This window comes from Podarcis gaigeae, assembly GCF_964106915.1.
Source record: "Podarcis gaigeae genome assembly, chromosome: 9".
Taxonomy (NCBI): domain Eukaryota; kingdom Metazoa; phylum Chordata; class Lepidosauria; order Squamata; family Lacertidae; genus Podarcis; species Podarcis gaigeae.
This window is the reverse complement of record NC_139685.1, coordinates 50,753,531-50,775,827: the sequence shown is the minus strand read 5'-3', so window position 1 is coordinate 50,775,827 and position 22,297 is coordinate 50,753,531. Positions and strand designations below refer to the sequence as shown.

The window sequence follows — 22,297 nt, the reverse complement described above, 5'->3', positions numbered from 1 at the left end:
TTGTCCCAAAACACCAACTAATGTAGACAAGCACAGGTATGTGAACAGAGTGATTAGCAGTAACCACTCTGATCCTGGCAACTAGAAAAACTTGCTGACTTTGTCTCCGGTTGTTGTGTCTATTCATCACATTTGTCCATGGGAGTACATACCCAGGGACAGTGAGAATGTTCTCATGAACAAAAAATGTACTGTCTGGATTTGAGTTAAAGGCTTCCATTTGGAAAGTTTTTATCCTTCACAAACAATACTCTGAAAGAGATGAAGTTGCTATTTAAAATCATTTCTATTCTCACCTGTCCAAAAGTATTTCAGGAATTTGGTAACTGTGTCTGTTTTACACACTTGTTAGGACTTCTGTAAGTGTCCAGTTTTGTCAGAGAGCCACTTTTACAAGCAGGTAAAAAGTGGTAGACAAGATTCCACCAAAGTTGCTCTACTTTCACATTCTACTTTCACTTTTGTGCTGAACAACTGTGAGTCCAAGTGACCAACTCCTTTGGAGGACAGCTTTGTCTCAAGGCTGCCAGTTCCCATCCCAATGTTTGGCTTTCCAGTTATAAATGATGTTATCCCTGTGTACCTTATGATCAATTCACAAGGTAGTTTTATTGACAATTCTCATGCAAAGCATTGTTGGAATCATTCAGCGATGAAGGGAACAGTTGACATGCAGCTCCTGTGTTAGTACCATTCCCAGAAGAATTATGTTACAGAATGAAAATGAGTGTTAGAACTGGGTCTTTTTTTAGACTTAGCTACCCCCAAGTAGTGGCCCTGTTGACTTGTAAAAACGTGCCACTTCAAGTCATTTGGAGATGTGACAGGAGTTCCCTGATTACCCTGCCTAGATATAAGCACATTTAATAATAATCCCTGTGGTGTGTTATGTATGTGTTGGATTGCGGAAATTAAGTCTCTCTGGAATTTAGTCTGGGTGCTGAACATAAAAGGAGTTTGATTTAAGAGTGTATGCAGAGATAGGCAACATATGGTTGACTCCAGATGTTTTTGGATTACAATTCCTATCATCGTCAGGTAGCATGATCAAGGATAAAGGTAAAGGTAAAGGTACCCCTGCCCGTACGGGCCAGTCTTGACAGACTCTGGGGTTGTGCGCCCATCTCACTTAAGAGGCCAGGGGCCAGCGCTGTCCGGAGACACTTCCGGGTCACGTGGCCAGCGTGACATCGCTGCTCTGGCGAACCAGAGCCGCACACGGAAACGCCGTTTACCTTCCCGCTGGTAAGCGGTCCCTATTTATCTACTTGCACCCGGAGGTGCTTTCGAACTGCTAGGTTGGCAGGCGCTGGGACCGAGCAGCGGGAGCGCACCCCGCCGCAGGGATTCGAACCGCCGACCTTTCGATTGGCAAGTCCTAGGCGCTGAGGCTTTAACCCACAGCGCCACCTGCGTCCCCTTGATCAAGGATAAGGGAAGCTGTAATCCAACAACACAGCAATGTGTAGTCCAAGTATGCATTGGCTGTGCCTAGTCTATGCCAAATCATTGGGCTTTCTTTCTCCCACAGCCTTTAGGGCCCAAACCCTGAATGTTTACCCTTTTGATGGATGCATCTAGTTAGGACATAACTAAAGTACTGTTTTTGAAGACCAGGAGTATCTAGTTAGGACATAACTAAAGTACTGTTTTTGAAGACCAGGAGTATCTAGTTAGGACATAACTAAAGTACTGTTTTTGAAGACCAGGAGTATCTAGTTAGGACATAACTAAAGTACTGTTTTTGAAGACCAGGAGTAGAGGAACTTGGGGTTGCCCCTTTACCAATCTCTACAAAGAGTAAACAGTAACCAAGTGATGGCTAATTCTCCTGGGCGACACACTGTAGTGAGACTCCAAATGTTTGTCCGCTTCGACAGTTCTCTGCATGGGACACAGGTGGCACTGTGGTGTAAACCACTGAGCCTTGGGCTTGCTGATTGGAAGGTCGGCGGTTCGAATCCCCGCAACGGGGTGAGCTCCCATTGTTCGGTCCCAGCTCCTGCCAACCTAGCAGTTCAAAAGCACACCAAAAAGTGCAAGTAAATAAATAGGTACCGCTCTGGCAGAAGGGTAAATAGTGTTTCCGTGCACTGCTCTGGTTTCACCAGAAGTGGCTTAGTCATGCTGGCCACATGACCTGGAAAAACTCTGCGGACAAATGTCAGCTCCCTTGGCCAGTAAAGCGAGATGAGTGCCACAACCCCAGAGTCATTCACGACTGGACTGAACTGTCAGGGGTCCTTTACCTTTACAGTTCTCTGCATATTTTGGTTCTGTCCTGTAGTGCTATTCCGTCTTGTAAATCACCTGCCTTTCCCTGTAATCTGCTTGGTATTTCCTCCTCTTCCTTGTGTTCGGCAGCTAAGTTTACTCTGTTTTCTTCAGAAAAGCAGGAATCACATATTTTCTCCTTCCTTTGTTGTGGGGAGAGAGAATGAGAACATAGGAAGCCAAACAAAGCAAGTCAAGTGGATTGCCAAGAATGGCTGTTGTCTGTTTTGTTTTTTAAACTTACATGAGTTAGTCATGTGTTTATAGCTGGGATTTTAAAACCACATTTTGATTCTCATCTTCATTTACTGGCACAAACCCATTGATTTCAGATTGGGCAAAACAGAGAGATGCAGATGATCAGTGAAAGAAGGGTTATGGTTTCTGATTGTGTCTGTGTTTATTAGAAAAGGATTTGTGAAAAGAGAAGTGTTAATTAAAGACGTTTTCTGCTTCTGTGAGGAGACAGTCCTGTGTTCTAGCAGTGTTTGAGCAGGAGACTGGTTTGTATGCAGTGAACTCATCTTAATTTACAAGTCTAAAGTCATTGGCCGCGCACAAGTCCTCCTTTGAATACTTGTATTTGCTCTAGGATTTGCTGTTCATTCTTTACCTGCAAATAATTTCATTTTTCTCCTTCAAATATGTCATTTTGTGAAGGTACATGTCCACATATTGCTGGTGTTAAGGTAACCTCTATTATTGCACTGCTGTGATAACATTCCTTCAATTTCCTTCTCCCCCCTTGCCCCACCCTAAGAAGGAGAAAGTGGGTGTGTGGAAGGACTCTGCTTTTGTACTGAAACTTCAGGTGGAATGAAGTGGTTATAAAAGCATCTATCAACACAGTAAGAGCTTGCCAAACTAAGTATTTGGGTTGGAAGTCATGCCTTCCAAACTGCTTGAAAACAGGAAGTATCTTTGTTAAGTGATGGAGAGCTGTATTTTGCTAAGAAAAGATTTCTTTTTAAAAAATTAAATCTTGCCCAATATGAGTTAAACAGTTGTTCTGGAGTTTGGATAACAATTTTAGTGCATGATCATGCACACACACTTATGCATATTGCGTGTCTGTGTATCTTTCCCCCTATTATTAAAATTTGAGCACTTTATATATGAGCAGTCGCTGTCAGAAGCCAGCCCAGGCACATCTTATCCCTGGTGATTCCTGTAAAGAACTCGGAATCTGTCAGAAACAGCCTGCAGGATTGCAACGGCTCCTGGGTGATTAATTGCCAGAAGAGTCTGGTTCCAGGTTTCATTACATATAATTGTTATCTTTTCTTAAAGGGGTTCTTTTAAACCCCCACCTCAAAAGTTGCTTTTTTAAAAAAAGCATTCCTGAGGCTTAGCGGTTCTTTGCTGGGAGACCAGAAGACTCTCATATGTAAATGTACAGCTTTTTTAAGGGTATTACCTGTTAATCGAGTCCTCCCCTGGCCCCCTTTCAGCTAATTTTAACTTTACAGTGGTGCCTCGCAAGACGAAATTAATTCGTTCCGCAAGTCTTTTCGTCTTGCGAGTTTTTCGTCTTGCGAAGCACGGTTTCCCATAGGAATGCATTAAAAATCAATTAATGCGTTCCTATGGAAACCGCCTTCAGACCAGGTCCGGGGACAGTCTGTCCCCCGACCTCTTCTGAAGGCAGGCGCGGGGAGCAAAGACTTTTGCCCCCCGCCAGCCTTCAGAAGAGGTCCAGGACCTCTTCTGAAGGCGGGCGGGGGGCAAAAGTCTTTGCTTCCTCCCGCCTGCCTTCAAAAGCCCTCCGGGACAGCGGAGAAACGCGCTGCGTTTCTCCGCTCTCCCAGGAAGGCAGGCAGGGGGGAGCAAAGACTTTTGCCCCCCGTCGGCCTTCAGAAGAGGTCCTGGACCTCTTCTAAAGGCGGGCAGGGGGCAAAAGTCTTTGCTCCCCCCCCCCGCCTGCCTTCAAAAGCCATCCGGGATAGCGGGAAGTGCTTCCCTGCTATCCCAGACTGCTTTTAAAATGCTGGCGGTGGGGAGCAAAGCCTTTCGGCCCCCGCCGGCCTTCCTGGACCTCTTCTGAAGGCCGGAGGGGGGGGGAAAGGCTTTGCTCCCCACCGCTAGCATTTAAAAGAGGTCCCCGGAGATTTCCCTATGGGCTTTCTTCTTGCGAAGCAAGCCCATAGGGAAATTCGTTTTGCGAAGCGCCTCCAAAACGGAAAACCCTTTCGTCTAGCGGGTTTTTCGTCTTGCGAGGCGTTCGTCTTGTGGGGCACCACTGTACTGAAAATAATTCTACTAGTAGTCAGGGATAGATTCGTTATCTGGCCAACAACTGCAGTCAAGGGCTGGGAAGTGAAATTTACAGTGAAATCCTGTTTAGATGTTCTCAGAAGTAAATCTAATGGAGTTTAATGGAGTTAAAGGTAAAGGGACCCCTGACCATTAGGTCCAGTCATGGCCGACTCTGGGGTTGCGGCGCTCATCTCGCTTTATTGTCCAAGGGAGCCGACATACAGCTTCCGGGTCATGTGGCCAGCATGACTAAGCCGCTTCTGGCAAACCAGAGCAGCACATGGAAACGCCGTTTACCTTCCCACCGTAGCGGTACCTATTTATCTACTTGCACTTTGACGTGCTTTCAAACTGCTAGGTTGGCAGGAGCATGGACCAAGCAATGGGAGCTCACCCCGTCGCGGGGATTCGAACCGCTGACCTTCTAATCGGCAAGTCCTAGGCTCTGTGGTTTAACCCACAGCGCCACCCGCTCACAGATAAATGGGTAAAGGATTGCATCATTACTATACAGGCGACTCTCAGCTTATTCAGGGGTTACATTCTGGGGATTGCGTCTAAAGCCAAAATCACGAATAGTCAAAACACATTGGGTTCAATGGTGGGTGGGTGCCAATGTGGTTTCCCCCCAGATACCCATCCCCTTTCTACACCCATTTATTTAATTATTTATGCCAAGCACATAAAGCTGAACGTGCACAAGTTAAATGCATGTAAGTTGTGGGTTACCTGTACTCAGGGTGAGGTCCAATGTAACTATGTTGATGCAAGAAGGAGAGATTGTTGTGCAGGCTATTGGTGTTGAGCAGGCAACAGCACCCGTGGATACCAGTATACCAGTGCACAACAGTATTTAACACTTCTGCTGATCCAATGTGTCTATTTTATTTTACTGTTGTGCTGTGCTATGAATGGGGCAAAGGATGGGTGTTGCACTAGTGGAATTATTATTACAGTATTATTATTATTATTATTATTATTATTATTATTATTATTATTATTATTATTTTGTTTATACCCCACCCATCTGGCTGGGTTTCTGGGCAGCTTCCAGCAAAATATAAAAAATAATAAAATGTCAGTTCCTGGTTTAAGAAGATATTATGAAGCTGCATGTTGGAGCTGGTTGAAAGAGTGGATGTTACTGAAAAATACGGAGGTTTTGGAACTGGAAGGCTGGGATAAAATTTATGGATGGCATGGCTATTTAATTTATGGGAAAATACAAGTACACAAAAGATTTACGAACCACTTAGTGAGAAAGGCCTTGTTTGAAGTATGGGAGAGAACAAAGGAGAAAATTGTAGAAAAAACTCTGTGGTGGATCTCCCCACTAGAGGCAACCTCCACACTTAAAAACAATGCAAAACATTCACGGCCAACTTATAAAGAGTTGGTGGAAGAAGTGAATGAAAATCCCGGATTAAAAGAATAAGAAGAATTTAAAAAGATGGGAATAAATTGGTTGGGATATTTTCAACTTAAAGCGACTTTTGAGAAAGATATAAAGAAAAGAGGATTTGAAAACAATATCAAAACTAGATAAAGAAGTTCTACAAAATAATTAAAAAATACTCACAGAAATGTATAAATTACTAAATAATACACAAACAGATCAAGAAATTAAAAGAAGGAATATGTGCACTGTTCAGGGGTTTTTTCTGATATATAGTTGTGTTGTTTTTTTATCTTGTTTTTAGTCAGTTTTATTTAATGTTGTTTTCAACATTCAGTTCAAGTTGATTGAATGTTTTTATGTAAACTTGGATTTTGTTGTATAAAGCAGCATATTTTATGAATCAATAATACACATAAAATTCACTATTAAAATATTTTTTTTAATTATTAAAACTGTTCCACACTTGGTATTATCTTAAAATGATTAAAACTGCCCTATTCTAGTTAAATCGACTCCTCAAAGGGTGATTTCAGTTGTAGTCAAACAACATCTGGGGCTTAAGGTTGGGGTGGCTACCCTAAGCTGACTCAAAAAGGAAACATTAGCATGCTGTTTGAATGTTGTTTGTGGTTTTTGCTATCTTTATAATGAAATCCTTCATGCTTTCTACCTTTTCTTTTAATGGATTGAGCGTCAGCAGACATTTCCTTCTTAAATTGTTCAAAAATACATTTGAAAAGCACCAGATCTTCTTTCCACAACCTAGGGAGTTTTTAGTGCCATTATCAGGTTGTTAGAGTCACTTTGGGCTGCCAGGCCTTGTGCACTAAATTAATGATTGAGTAGTTGATAATATCTATTTTCTTTGCACCTTGAGCACTCTGGGTTATAACAAATCAGTATTAAATCTTGTGGCAGGTTTCGTCATCATTTTCAGGCCATTTCAAAAGGTTTTTGCAAGCTGGGAGGAAAGCTCCCAGTTTGCCATGTTGATTCAGTGACATCACCACCACTCCTGTTTGAATGTTATTATTTATTTGATTTATGAATTTCTTCCCATGAGCTGTCCCAAAGCAATTTATAATGCACATTTACAATACATAGAATGATTGCATTTTTTAAAAAATTGTTAAAACATTTGCTTCTGTAAAGACAATTGAAGCAATTACGCACACAAACACACAATTTAAAACAACAACATACACATATATAATCAGTTCAAATCCAGTACAGATACTGAATAGTATTTCAAAAATCTCCACTTAGAATGTCTTCAACAGGCACTGAAAGGGCAAAAGAAGAAGTCATCTGTCTATAAATGTGCCTTGATATTTGTACTAACGCTACAGGAGAGCAGAAGCAGCAGTAGCGCACCATTAACATAACGTCACAATCCTAGACATATCTATAAGTCTTCTGTTTTCAGCGGGGCTTACTCCTAGGTAGCTGTGCATAGGACTGCAGCCAAATTTAATTAGGGTTTTAAGTAGCACTCTTGTCTCTTCCCCAGCTCTGTTTATTTCTTTAAACCCAACTCTTGGAGACCTTTCCTAAGTGCATGATTTGTGACCCTTACTCTTCTGGTCCACTGTGATAACCTGCTTTGCAATAATATTAACAAATCACATTTAACTATTGGATGCACATAAATCCACCATAGTGTTTATTTGTTTACATTGATCTCATCAATCTGCCCTTCCTTGGACTCATTTCAGATAAATATCCACTCCTTCTGAGTTGTCAAATCTTGCTAGGAACATCAAGCCACCTGTTTCTCTCCCCCCCCCCCGGCCAATCTTTTATTAATACTTTTGGGTAATAGCCATGTAAAATGTTTCTGCTTTGTTGACTGTGCCTTACAAAAGCGCTGCCACTTGATACTGCAGATTCTTCCTGAACACCTGCTGTCAAACACATCAAGTCTTTTCTTGTCAGTTTGCACAATGCTTCAGGTCTTGAGCAAGGCTGACATGACAGAAATGTTGTACAGCCTGATTCTTTAAAATAATTCTATTCCTGTCTCTGTCTAAAATAGTCAGTTCCCAACACTCTCTATTGGTCATAATCTCCTAACATTCTCATCATACAAACTACTTGTTTGGGAGTTGCAACGTAAAAGCCACCCCAGGGGTATATGATGAGGAAAGGGCATTTCTTCCCATGCCATAGCCCTGATCTGAATCTCTCTCTCTCTCTCTCTCTCTCTCTCTCTCTCTCTCTCTCCACACACACACACACACACACACACACACAGAGAGAGAGAGAGAGAGAGAGAGAGAGAGAGATTGTGAATCACACACACACATAGACATTATGGAGCTGCCATCAGCTGTGAAGCGAAAGACATACAGTGGTACCTCGGGTTAAGTACTTAATTCGTTCCGGAGGTCTGTACTTAACCTGAAACTGTTCTTAACCTGAAACACCACTTTAGCTAATGGGGCCTCCTGCTGCTGCCGCGCCACCAGAGCACGATTTCTGTTCTCATCCTGAAGCAAAGTTCTTAATCTGAAGCACTTTTTCTGGGTTAGCAGAGTCTGTAACCTGAAGTGTATGTAACCTGAAGCGTATTTCACCCGAGGTACCACTGTACAGTGGTGCCTCGCAAGACAAAATTAATTCGTTCCGCAAGTTTTTTCTTCTTGCGAGTTTTTCGTCTTGCGAAGCACGGTTTCCCATAGGAATGCATTGAAAATCAATCAATGCGTTCCTATGGAAACCACCTTCAGACCAGGTCCGGGGACAGTCTGTCGCCCGCCAGCGTTTTAAAATCGCCCCGGGACAGCGGAGGACTTCTCCGCTGTCCCGGGGTGATTTAAAAGCCCCCGGGAAGGCAGGCTGGGGGGAGCAAAGACTTTTGCCCCCCGGCGGCCTTCAGAAGAGGTCCAGGACCTCTTCTGAAAGCCGGCGGGGGGGGGAAGTCTTTGCTCCCCCCCGCCTGCCTTCAAAAGCCGTCCAGGATAGCGGAGAAACACGCTGCGTTTCTCCGCTCTCCCAGGAAGGCCGGCGGGGGGCAAAAGTCTTTGCTCCCCCCGCCTGTCTTCAAAAGCCGTCCGGGATAGCGGGAAGCGCTTCCCTGCTATCCTGGACTGCTTTTAAAATGCTGGCGGTGGGGAGCAAAGACTTTCGGCCCCCGCCGGCCTTCCTGGACCTCTTCTGAAGGCCGGAGGGGGGGGAAAGGCTTTGCTCCCCACCACCAGCATTTAAAAGAGGTCCCCGGAGATTTCCCTATGGGCTTTCTTCTTGCGAAGCAAGCCCATAGGGAAATTCGTCTTGCGAAGTGCCTCAAAAAACGGAAAACCCTTTCGTCTTGCGGGTTTTCCATCTTGCGAGGCATTTGTCTTGCGCGGCACCACTGTACCTGGGTTAGAAACACAGGAAGCTGCCTTATACAGAGTCCGAGCACTGGTAGATCGAGCTCATACTTATCCACACTGACTGGCAACAACTTCTCCAGAGTCTCAGAAAGAGGATGCTCTCAACTCCACCTAGACATGCTGGGAATTGAACCTGAAACCTTCTGCATGCAGGGCAGACACGCTACAACTGAGCTACAGCTCTTGCATCTTCCCCTCAGTGCCTAATAGCAGCTGAGCGGGGGACTGAAGTAAAGTAATCATGATGGGAGTAAAAAGCTCTCTCTCACACACATACACACACTCACCGCCAATCACGTCATGGCTCTCGTCAAAATTAGCACTTGTTAATTAGCATATCAGAATTGCATTTAATATATTAACTGTGGAACCCCAACATGGTGTGTTGTTTGGCTCTTACTATGCAAGGAGGCAGAGCAATTAAACAGACGAAAAAGTGGGATCAAGAAAATAGGAGCAGACTCAGTTCTCAGCTATTCCCGTTGGGTTCTCTAGAAGAAAATAAACCCGTTTCTAAATCTGGAACATAGTTGGGAGGCCCAAAATATGTTTTCTTATAAATATTTTGTACTGCTCAATATAAAAGATACTTGAAAGATCATCTCATCCCTTATATACCCAATTGATCACTGCCTTCTAAAGGAGAGGGAATCCTGGAGATACCATCATATCAAGAGGTCTGCTCTGCACTATGTCAGCATCAGGGTGTGGCAGTGTCTTTGGAACTCCCTCCCATTAGATTTAAGTCGGGTGCCATTTATCTCTCTTGTCTTTTCAGCACCTATTGACTTTACTCTTTCAACAAGCCTTCAAAGTGGATTTTCTTTTTATTCCAGTTAGTATCTGTACTGTACTGGATTTGGAATTGGAATGCTCCGTCTCTTTCAATAGAGGCTGATCCATTGCGGGGTGCCACTGCCCCACCAACCTCAACAAGTCTTGGGGAGAAGACTAGAATTAGTTGGCTCTGCCTCTCATTAGATCAGGCTCCACCAATAATAATAATAATAATAATAATAATAATAATAATAATAATAATAATAAATACCCCGCCCTCCCCAGCCGAAGCTGGGCTCAGGGCGGCTAACAACAATCAAAATAATCCAACATTCTAAAAACCTTTCATTATAAAAATTAATTAAAATCAAATTGATGGCAACCATTAAGCAAAATTCTGTGCAGATTGCCAGAGGAGGGGGTCAGGCTGCGCCCTGACCAAAGGCCTGGTGGAACAGCTCTGTCTTACAGGCCCTGCGGAAAGATGTCAGGTCCTGCAGGGCCCTAGTCTCTTGTGACAGAGCGTTCCACCAGAGTGGAGCCACGGCCGAGAAAGCCCTGGCTCTAGTTGAGGCCAGCCTAACCTCTCTGTGGCCTGGGATCTTCAGGATGTTTTTATTTGCAGACCGTAAGTTCTTCTGTGGGACATACCAGGAGAGGCGGTCCCGTAGGTACGAGGGTCCTAGGCCGTATAGGGCTTTAAAGGTTAAAACCAGCACCTTAAACCTGATCCTGTACTCCACCGGGAGCCAGTGCAGCTGGTATAGTACCGGATGAATGTGATCTCGTAGCGAAGACCCTATAAGGAGTCTCGCCGCGGCATTCTGCACCCGCTGGAGTTTTTGGGTCAGTCTCAAGGGCAGCCCCACGTAGAGCGAGTTACAATAATCCAGTCTGGAGGTGACCGTCGCGTGGATCACAGTGGCTAGGTTAGGGCGAGAGAGATAAGGAGCCAGCTGCTTAGCTTGGCGGAGATGAAAAAATGCCGCCTTTGTTATAGCTGTAGTCTGCGCCTCCATAGAGAGGGAGGTATCGAAGATTACACCCAAACTCTTAATGGACGATGCTGGCACTAATTGCACCTACTGTGGTTCACCCTGATTTCTACTCAGTGGGCACTGCTGCTTCCGTCCACATCCTTTTATAAGCATCTGGGAAAGGAGGAGGGTGAAAGACAACAATTTCCCCCCTGAAAAGGAAAATAAAAGCTATTCAGTGACCCTCCCTGCAATCCTTCTGTTATGTACTAAAGTTCTCACCCTGGACCAGCAGGGGGATACTGTAGATAGTTTTCACTCAGGTCCACATATGCAAATAAGGGATTGAAAGTGCCGTTCAGTGATTGGATAGTTACAGAAAGTGTTACAGTTGCGTTGTAGTGGAGCTCTATATAAGCAGGCTGGCTGAACCCTTCAGTTCAGTTCAGTTCTGGCCTGTGAATAAACAAGAGCTGTTTGAAGAATTGCTGTGCCATCTGATATGTCCACCCACAACTTAACACCTTCAAGTTTAGATGCTATGCAAAACAAAATGCGTGCACACAAATCTGCCCCCGCCCCACAATTATATTCAGAAATCTTAAGAGAATGAAGCAGGAGAGTGTAATAGCCTTTGCCATAAGCCATGTTGAATTGCTGCTGCTGTTTTTTAAAAAGCATGCCTACTGCGTGCACCTAAAGGGATACTGGATACGTGCCAAAATGTTAAAAATTCCAAAGCAGCATCCTGATATAAATGTGACTTGACTGAACAATGAGCTGGCAGTTATATCTTCTAGCTTGTTGAGACTTTAAGGAAACCTCTGATGATCCTTTGGGCGGCTGCACTGAACTTGCTGTATAGTTTCCTTAGCTGAGAATATGTGCGCTTTTGTTTTAAAAATAACAGGACATCTCTTAGCATGCACAATACATTTTTTCCACCCCAGAGTACTCACAAAAGTCTTTTTAAAGAAACTAGGAAGGGTGTTAACTTGATCAATGCTGTGCAGGAAGGAAAGCTTCTTCCTACTATTTTTCAGCGTGACTTTCACTGACATGATCAGGCTGGGAAAAGTCTTATTGGCTGAGAGCCCAGGACAACCGTGCAATATCTCTAGTCAACTGGAACTCAAACTACACTGCCCAAGGGAAAACTATAACATAAAAAACAACTTGGGTTACGTGCTGTGCCTTAAACACATCCAGCTGAAAATGTGTTTAAAATTCTGAATTTGCATGCAAGCTGTTGTGGATGTGGGGTTGTTTGTTTGTTTTTTAACAAGATGGCAATATTTATCAGCAAATTAAAACGTATTTTTTCAAATTATTTATAAAGTTTAATAAGGAAGAATTCAGACAACTGGAATTCTATCCACCCACAATTGTGTCATCACCATGGGGTCAGTTCTACAAGGTTAGACATAGTTAAAAGGATATCATGTGTATTGTATGTATTGTCAGATGTGCATTGTCCAATACATGATGGTCCATAAGCTGCAATCCTTTTGACAACTAAGGTCGTATTCAAACCATACCTTTAAACCACACTTGTACTACTCTTACAAGAGTCTTGGCTTCACCCCCCAAAAAACCTGGGAGCTGTAGTTGGTTAATGGTGCATGGAATAGTAGTTTTGGGAGGGATCTCCTATCAGCTTTCAGCATGGGAAGCCACGACTGTTTTAAGAGTGGCATAAGAGTACTTTAAATATATGGTGTGTATGTGCCCTAAGGCCCCCTATTCATTTTATTACAGCAACAAGAGAGCTACTGCAACATGGTTGTATCCTGTGAACACAAGCATGCTGGATGTGATGGTGCTGCAATTCCTCCTTGTGTGAGCATCACCTGTCTGGGGTTTCCAAGGAAGGAACCGTGTCGCAGCAACTCTTGTGTCACTGGGAGTTCATTAGTACTGGGCCTTGGTTCAATGAGGATTGGTGTTCATAAGAAGTCATTGCATGGGACTGGGGAGACATCCATCATGCTTTGTGCACTTCCAGCTAGCAGCAGTCAGTAATGTTAAGTAGAGTCGGTGACATGAACCTTGTGGTGACACCATGTCAAAACTCATTTATTTACCAAGGCAAGTTTTAAAGTTGATCAGTAGGTTGAATGAATGAATGAATTTATTACGGTCATAGACCAGAAAAAACAACAACGATAATTTACAAGGGGAGTAATGGTGTCAATTAAAAATTGTAAAATTATACATAAAAGCAATACACATATGCACACACACACACACACATACACGCACACACGCACTACAATGTATGTATAGACTTAAAAAATGAAGGGGCTTGTCCAGGGGTCAAGTCTTTTACTTTTTTACAGCTAATGCCCTCCGCTTGATCGCAGCCGCAGAAAATTTGGCCACTTTCAGTGTTACTTCTGGGTTTTTATCTCCTAGTAGGATTTTCAGCCGCTGAGATTCAGATCGACCTGGAAATTTCTGAACGATAGGGGAAATAAACAGTGACCTGATATCCCCATAGAGGTCGCAGTGTAGCAACACATGTGAAACCGTTTCCACCTCTTTCAGACCACATGGGCAGACTCGTTCAGCATAGGGTTTGCCCACGTATCTGCCCTTTAGTAAGGCAGATGGCAGTACATCAAATCTGGTAAGGGTAAACGCCCGCCTGTATTTTGCGATTTGTAAATCCAGCAAATATGGTGTTAGATTGAACCCTTTTCCATAATCTTGGATGGCTGGATATTTATCTATCTTGCTCATATGGTCCTGGAGCTCTACATCTCCTATTCGCTGGCTCACCATCCTTTTAGCCTTTTCAAAACCTGAGGCTATAAGTTCTTGTGGGGAAAGCCCCAGGCCCTTCAATTTTTCATAGAGCAACAATCTCCATTTAGACTGGAACGGGTCTAATAGAGTCAATGGAGCCACTCCCACTGGGAAAAATATGAGTTTTAGCCAGAAGTGAATCTTCAGGATCCATATCCTGGCATTGATAGGGAGTTGACCTACCTCCAGCCTAATGGCTGTGTTGGAAACACAGGTAGGTAACCCTAGTAGGGAGCGGTAAAATTTAGTTTGTACAGATTCCAGGGACTTGAGTTTTTGACAATTAAATATCTGGGTGCCATACATCAGTTGTGGAAGTATTTTTGCGACAAAGACCTGGGAGGCAGCAGGAACATATTGACCTCCTTTTCTATAGAAGAATCTTATGATAGCTCTGGAGGATCTTTGCGCATTTGCAATGGAATTCTTAATCTGATGGCACCAGGATCCCTTCTCATCAAAGATTATTCCAAGATATCTAAAGGATGTTACTTGCTCAATAGGTTGGTTATTAATTTTCCATTTATGTCGGAGTTTTCTCTTGGAGAACACCATAATTTTTGATTTAGTGTAATTTATTATTAGGTGTTCAGCTTCGCAATACTCTGTAAGAGCTCGTAAAAGTTTTCTTAGACCCACACAAGAGAAGGAAATAAGTGCCGCATCATCTGCGTACAAAAGGACTGGAATTGGTATATTATTTAGGTTTGGGGGATGAGTACTTGCATCCTCCATCTTTCTGACTAAGGAATTTATGTAGAAATTAAATAGAATAGGGGCAAGAACACAGCCTTGCTTGACACCATGGAAACTTTGGATTTCCTTTGATAGGTTCCCATAACGGTCACATCTAACACGGATCCGAGTATTTTCATGTAGTCTACGGATAAGAAGCAAAAGACGTCTGTCGATGTTTGTGGCACTTAATTTTTCCCAAAGTCTGTGCCGGGGTATCAAATCAAAAGCTGATTTGAAATCTATAAAGGCTACATAGAGGGAGCCTCCTTTCTTTGAGGTGTATTTCTCCACTAGATGTTGCAATACCAGTCCTTGGTCTAAAGTTGATCTATGTGCCCTGAAACCAGCCTGGGCTTCCTTAAGGATGTGTTCCCATTCCAGCCAGTCCGCAAACTTTTCACGTAAGTGAGTTGCGTAAAGTTTGCTAATAATGCTTAAGAGACTGATTGGTCTGTAATTGGCTGGATCAAGTTTACAGCCTTTCTTGAATATGGGAACGATGATTGCCAATCCCCAGTCCTCTGGTATTATTGCTGTTTGATCTATGCTGGTGAATAGGGTGGCAAGGACTGGGGCCCACCAGTCAATATTGGCTTTGAGAAGCTCAGGGGAGATATTATCTGCTCCCGGGGCTTTTCTGTATTTGAGTGCCTGAATAAGCCTCCTGACCTCCGCAACCGACACCGGAGGCCACTCATCACCTGCCGCACACTGTGTTAGTGGCTGTGTCAAAGGCAGAGCTGAATATAGTGATTGGAAAAATGCCTCCCAAGTCCCTGCAAGGTATAGTATACTCCACTTCTGAGGAGGTAGATCGCACTCCATTCGCTACCATTCTCCAGAAGGTGGCCGAGTCTCTCTCTCTGGATGCATCTATTAGGCATTTCCATTCTCTTTTCTGTGCCAGGAGTTTTTTGTTTTTAATCAGGATTTTATAATTTCGTTTATCTTCAAACCAGACCGTGGGGAGTTGGGGTAGGTTGTCTCTTTGGCATTTTGGCATCAGTAGGTTGTCTCTTTGGCATTTTGACTGCCTCTTTTGTTTTTACTTATGGTACTATTTTATTCTTTATTGTTTTATACTGTATACTGTGTTTGTTTACATTTTTCTTTACCTCTGAAAACTGGCTCAGATAATTTTTAACAATCAAACAAATAATTGGGCCTATATGTTATGGAGAAAGTGGCATGGGATGCATTTTTTAGCAGGAACCCTGTGGTAGGTGTTACAATTATTACTTCCTCCTGTGATACCTGATGCAAATATTAGAAAAGGCACATAAAGATGAATGCAAATTATAGGTGTCTGTTTTGCTCTCAGTATGTGTACTAGAAAGCCACTGTGCAAATCAGCTTCCTGTTATGCATTTCGGAAACTCAGTGGCCACTTGTGCATTATATCTTATGTCACTTTTGCGATGGATGATGTTAATTCCTATGTCAAAAAGCTGCTGTAACAATTAATCAAAGGAAAATAATTCTGTAAGTGGTTTTCTTTGTCAGCTTCCTTCTGAACCAATAAATTATTATTTTTTTAATCACCTTAGGCTTTGATGCGACCTGGTCGAATTGACAGAATCATATACGTGCCTCTTCCTGATGCAGCTACTCGTAAAGAAATATTTAAAATCCAGTTTTCTGCCATGCCTGTGTCTGAGGAGGTCCACATGGATGAGCTTGTCCACCAAACACAGAAGTATTCAGGAGCAGAGGTAAGAACTCAGTGCCATATGAAAATGTGAAATCCTAATAATTATTACTATATGTTTGATTTCCTGTAATTGTGTTTTGCCATCTTGTTTGTGTTCCTCCTCATAACATCATAAGTGAAATGGCATTTTACATATTGAGGAACAAATTGCTGTCAAGGCTGTGCAGTCAGCTGGTCAGATCCGTCTTTCTAATCCATATCAGAAGCATACCTAGCAGTTGGTGGAACTGGCCGGTGGGGGGATGACATGCAAAAATCACCTATCGGACTATGGCATGTATGATGTATACAGTATGTGTGTGGTATTGTGCCACTGCTGTCAGGGTGAGATCAAATGCGGGAGAAGCTTCCCAACCTCCATACACTATGGCACAAAGACATGCAAATTCTTTTGCCCTTCCTCTTCACCTTGTCTGCACTGCAAACACTTTGAGTAGTTGGGTCACATAAAATAGTAATTCCTAAGGTGGCTATTGCGGTAAAGTGATTTTTTTTTTTGGAGTGACCTACAGCTCCTTGCCAATGGTACAAGGGACCCTAGGTACGCCTGTAGAAATTCTTCACACATTTAAAAAACAAGAACCAAAAACAATAGTGAAAGCATTTCTGTGTAGAGCTTAATGTGAAACCTGTGTGCAGATTACATAAATAATGTGTGCATGTTGTGATTTGCGCTGAAAGATCAAGAACCATAGCAAATGATGATTTCCACATGAGTTTCGTGTTAATTTCTGCCGTGCAAGTGGATAATAATTTTGACCCAATCAAGAAAACACTTAACTACCCCTCCCAGTTTGGTGTCATCTGCAAATTTGATGAGCATCCCCTCAATTTCTTCATCCAAGTCGTTTATAAAGACATTGAACAACAACAGGTCCAGGACAGAACCCTCTGGCACCCTACTTGTGCTATGTGTATTATCAAGAGCTGCTTTGTATATCTCTGAGAACATGAGACAGTCATATGTAGATGTGCTCTGAGAGAACAGCTGTCTGTTGGATTACAGTGATGTACAAAATGAAAAGTTGACCAATGCATCTTTAACAGACGAGTTACCATTATTAAATCCCTACTCATTATAGTTATTTCATATTTCTTTATTTAAATCATGTAAAATCCATCTTTAAACCAGGTGTCACCAAGATAATATAAAAAATAATATAATCCACTAAAACATATTAAACATCATTAGAGTATAAAGATTTACATCTACCTTATCTAAGGAACAATAAAAATGACTATAACATATAAAAGATCCAGGAAGGACAGAGTGAACAGATAAGTTTTTTTACTAGTGAATATAATATCTGTACTATTGGCACCTGCCAGATATCCAGGAGAGACCATTCCATAAGGGGGCCACCACAAAGAAAGTCTGTCATCAGGTGGTCATAATATGAATATTTGCAGGACAAGGAACAACCAAGATTGCTTTATCTGGTGATCACAGTAAGTGGGTAGATCTATATTTAATGTGTGTGCATATGGTATATATGTACTGATTGACCTTACCATTTGTTGTTCAGAGTTGGTGATGGAGGCCAATAGAGCTGCGACTAACACCCAGGAATTGTCTCACTAGATTTATATATAACACAATATTTATATGTGTGTGTATGTTTAAAGTATATGAAAACCACAAAAGCCATTTCTTAGAGCCTTTTAGAGGAGCTTTTCAGACAATTGCCTACTTTCATTAACAAGCTTTATCTCATTATACCTCTAGTTCCCTGCCTTACCATTTTACATTTTACAGCAAAAAGGAATCACTTTAGTTGATAACTTCATGATACTTGATTTATGGCAACCACTTACAGCAAAAAGCAGAATTATTGCAACCCACTGGGGTTCTAAGCAGTGCAAATACTTTACTATTCATGTGGTGCTGAACTATTATTTTTAATGCACCTTACTGTTTTTCATATATGTCATAAACAGCAACCCCTCCCATTCTTCCCTAGATACATCCATGTAAGTAAGAGAGTATACAGTGATAATCAGTCAATATTTATCTCAAATGGTTACCAAAATTTGCTCAGTGAAAGCAGTTTTTCAGAATAATCAAATATTATGGAATTAGTAAAGAGGTGATTGTGGGGTTTTTTTTAAGAATGATTTATTCAAGTAGCATGAACTTGCTGAAAATTCATTTGTTTGCTTAAGTTTTTTTTTTTTAAAATACCAATATAACTGACATCCCAAATAAATAGTCTTCGTCCAATATTGTACTTAGGTTGCTTTCTTCTGAAAAGATTGTGAGGAAACATAGTATCCAAAGAAGACTGCCATCTATCCCAGAAAATCCTAGCTTATGTCTCATGTTTAGATTTCTCGTTGACTAGCTTTGAAAGTAGTTTTTTAAAGTAATAGCTGCATAGCTTAGACAAGAAAGTCTATTTACAAGAAATAACTTGCCATGGAAGTCAGAGGCAGGGAATTCTACCCTCAGTCCTCCGAATAGAGGAGTAGCTGTATCACATAGTGTGTTTGTTATTAGTTTCCTTGCTACCTGTAATCTCTAGTTTCATTTGCGAGAGAAACCTTTTTCTCCTATTCTGATCAACTTTGAGTTGAACATTTGATGTAACAAGTCTGCAGCAGGATATTGAGCACAAATGTTCCCCTTTTCTTTCCACTGAAGGAACAAGCGTTAGAGAAGATGATGAGCTAATGAAAAGGTAGAAAGCATAAATCACCTTACAGTGTTTAATTTTTACATTCCTTGCCCTTTCATCAGTCCACAGAAACAGCAGTTGAAATGAAGTAATAGTTCTTAGGCCAATGAACAGAAGTTTTAAGCTTACTTTCAGCCTTCAGAATTTCTAAAGATTCTTGCAAATGAGGTTAGAAGTAGTGTTAATGATACAGTATTATGTTGGGTAGTTCTTTACTTAATCACAAGGTTCAGGGTCCAGAAGTCAGGAGTAACCAAATATTTTTGTGCATTCTTGGATTTCCTCTTTTTTTATACACAACTGCATCCCATGCCATTCTGAGGGGTTTCGTGATTTTTCAGTGTATTTAAAAAAATGGATATTTTAGGGGAAATGGTGTAAGTTTCTTAGGGATCGCTTCATCTTAGTAATTTCCAGCTTTAAATTGCACAGAATTTGTCTCAATAAAACTGGCGCTGCTTATTCTATAAAGCTCAGCATAGGCTTTCTTAATTTGCTTTCTGGTGTTGTAATTAAAATTGCACACGAAGCCCTAAAGAACTGTTTGTTGCAAGTAAAAATGAAATCATGTGAATCCTGACAGATGTCAGGTTGCTAATTCTGTCATTCGGAAACTCTCTTATCCGGAAAGGATAATATAATTATAATTATCATACATTATCTACAATAAAAGGGTGAGTTTAGATGAAACATGTCTTGGCAGAATAGAGACTTGATTCCTTCTTTTAATAAGCACGTATGCTGATCCTTATTCTAAATCTGACTTTTAAAAGAAGTTTATTGCATCATTTTTCTTTTCAAATTAAAAGGACGACTGATCTGCTTTGTCCTAAAGCTTTTCTCTTCGAACTGTGGAGGAAATATATAGAATAAATTATAAGAGTTCTATGAAAGAAATTAGCATTTAAACATTTCTGGAAACCAGAGCCTAGTTATCATCTCCTCCTTCCAATTCTGAAGCAAATTCCTTTTTAAATTCAGAAGTAGTTATAAAGACAACTCTCATGAGCAGGTCAAGCATGTGTGTGAAACATTCTGCTGAGAACAATAAAAACTGAAAAATCCTGCTTTCTAGTATAGGGCATCTCTTTGAGGTACATACGTTTATGGAAAATTAAGATGTGAGACAGTCTTAGCTTTATGGCAGACAGTTTATAGTGTGAGAGCCAAGGCTGGCATCATGTTATATGGCATATCATATAACCATGCTTACCAAAGAGACATTAAATGTGAGTAGAAACTATAAATCTATCACTTATACCTAGAGGACTTGGTGTAAATTTTATCTTCCTTGCCGAGCAATAACTCACAAGGGTGGCACACAGCATGCACAACAAAATGCTGGTCCACTTTCACTCATGCTGTACCATGTTCTTATTTGATGTCAGGAAAGCATCATTGTGTTGCCATAAAGTCATATTGTACTGTATAGCATAGCCTAACTCTCATCTCAATCTTAAAGCACATCTGATTAAATGTAAGTCACGAGGAAGGACGTTGCAGATTTAAACCCCCTCTTACATTCAGTAAAGAAAATGTAGACAGTTTTATCAATGGAAATGACTCTGCACAGAGTTCTACTACATTTTGTTGTTTGTTTCATAAAAATCAAGGAAAAAAATACAACCTGTTTGCAAAATTCATAGGCAAACATGCCTGTTCCTGAGCACTGGGGATCATTTTATTTTGGGAACCACAACCCCCATCCCCAAACATCCAAAGAAGTATTCCTGTATCATATTTCCATTCTGGTTCAGGAGTAGCTTACAATCTTTTTAGGGAAAAAGCCCCATTGACTTTCTAAGTAAACATACTTGGCCTCAGACTGTCTCACTCTCGGTTACATTGGCAACACAGCCTTGACTGTTCATACACAGTTAGCACGTGAAAAATGTAGTATAACAATACTTATTATAATCCATTATGTCAGCCTCTCTCACACATGAAGCATTAAGAAATTTGTGAGCCTTGTTGCACTTTTGAATGCATCTTTCATTCAATAGCTCAAATTTCTGTCATGTGGCTGTACTATAAAGAAATGGATAGGAAGCTTGATAAACTTGCTTGATGTGTATCTGTGTGTGATGCCAGCAGAGAACTGAGACTGCCTCGCCACTTTTCTTTCCTGCCCCTGGACCGCCTCACCACTAGTGTCAAGTAATAATGGAATTATGTGAGCCTCTTCCAGATATATGCACATTAGTGAAGGAGGCAGCAGTCAGCTATCCAGGAAGGTGGAGAGAGGGGATACACTTGCCCTTTCCCCCCAGTCCTGAAGACAAGAGAAACACTGAATTGAATTCTTTGCCCTGGAGGGGGAATGGCCCAAAACTGGCAAAATGAGACCACATCCTTGTGTCCTGGTCCGGATTCCGAGTTAGCAGAATCAGGCCAGAAGGTGAGGGAATTCCCTATAAGATTGTTTGATTGAACGCCGTACTATTTAAAAAAACTGGACGCCCTACCCCCCTCGTCAAGAAACTTATTGGAGAATATCCTTAGTCACCAGGTGCATATATGCATGTGCACATATTTGCATGTGCTTGAGAATATGGAATTGGTATGAATACTGTACTGCAAAGGAGGAAATACACATTAGTGGATTTTCACAGGTCTTCACTTGCTGTTTACTAATTTTATATCTCCTCCATTTTCCCCACCGTCCTCCATTTGTTCACATAAAGTTGTCAAAAACTCTTCTGTGTAGAATGTAGGAGAAGGAAGTGTGTCGCCAGCACCACGGGGGCTGCTGTCACTTAGTAGAGGCTACAAAAGAAAGTCGGAAAGTAGCAATCTATCATCCAGCTGTGCTTCCCCTTCCCCCTCCCTCCCGTCCCAGTCTTCCCTGGGGCCATGCTTCTTTATTGTCCTCTGACTTAGCAGTGGTTCCCAGTAAAGGAAAAACATGTTGCTGTTTATAAGCAGTTGGGAATTTAATTCTAGAAGGAAATGGTCTCTTTCGGAAGTTGCTATTGTTTGTTTTTTTAGGCTGGTTTTTTAATTGTTTTTAAGTAAGTTGCAGATTTAATATTTATTTTATCAAGTTCATTTTTAAAAAAATACAAATCAAATTACACTGGTCAGCCTTGAGAATTTTGCATGCTCCTTGGGAACAGTTTTACTCTCTTCAAGATATAGTTACTAGCATAATCTTAGTTCTTGTAGCAAATAGTGAAATGCCTGGTGCATTCTGCATGCAGCACTTTTACGTTGTGGGATAGGTGGGGTGCCTAACCTTTTTCATACTGAGAGCCACATTAACCCATGATCAACTCTGCAGGGTCCTCATGTCAAAGGGGGCATGG

The 22,297-nt window shown here is 41.7% G+C and overlaps 1 protein-coding gene across 2 annotated transcripts in view; it reads left to right on the top strand.

The window, feature by feature from the left end:
* Positions 1-22,297, top strand: part of AFG2A (AFG2 AAA ATPase homolog A) — a 156,660-nt gene that overhangs the window by 108,944 nt on the left and 25,419 nt on the right. For both annotated transcript variants that reach the window (XM_083755538.1, XM_083755537.1), the window contains exon 15: positions 16,154-16,318. In XM_083755538.1, the coding sequence (XP_083611664.1) occupies positions 16,154-16,318 (165 nt within the window). The remainder of the gene's footprint in view (positions 1-16,153; positions 16,319-22,297) is intronic.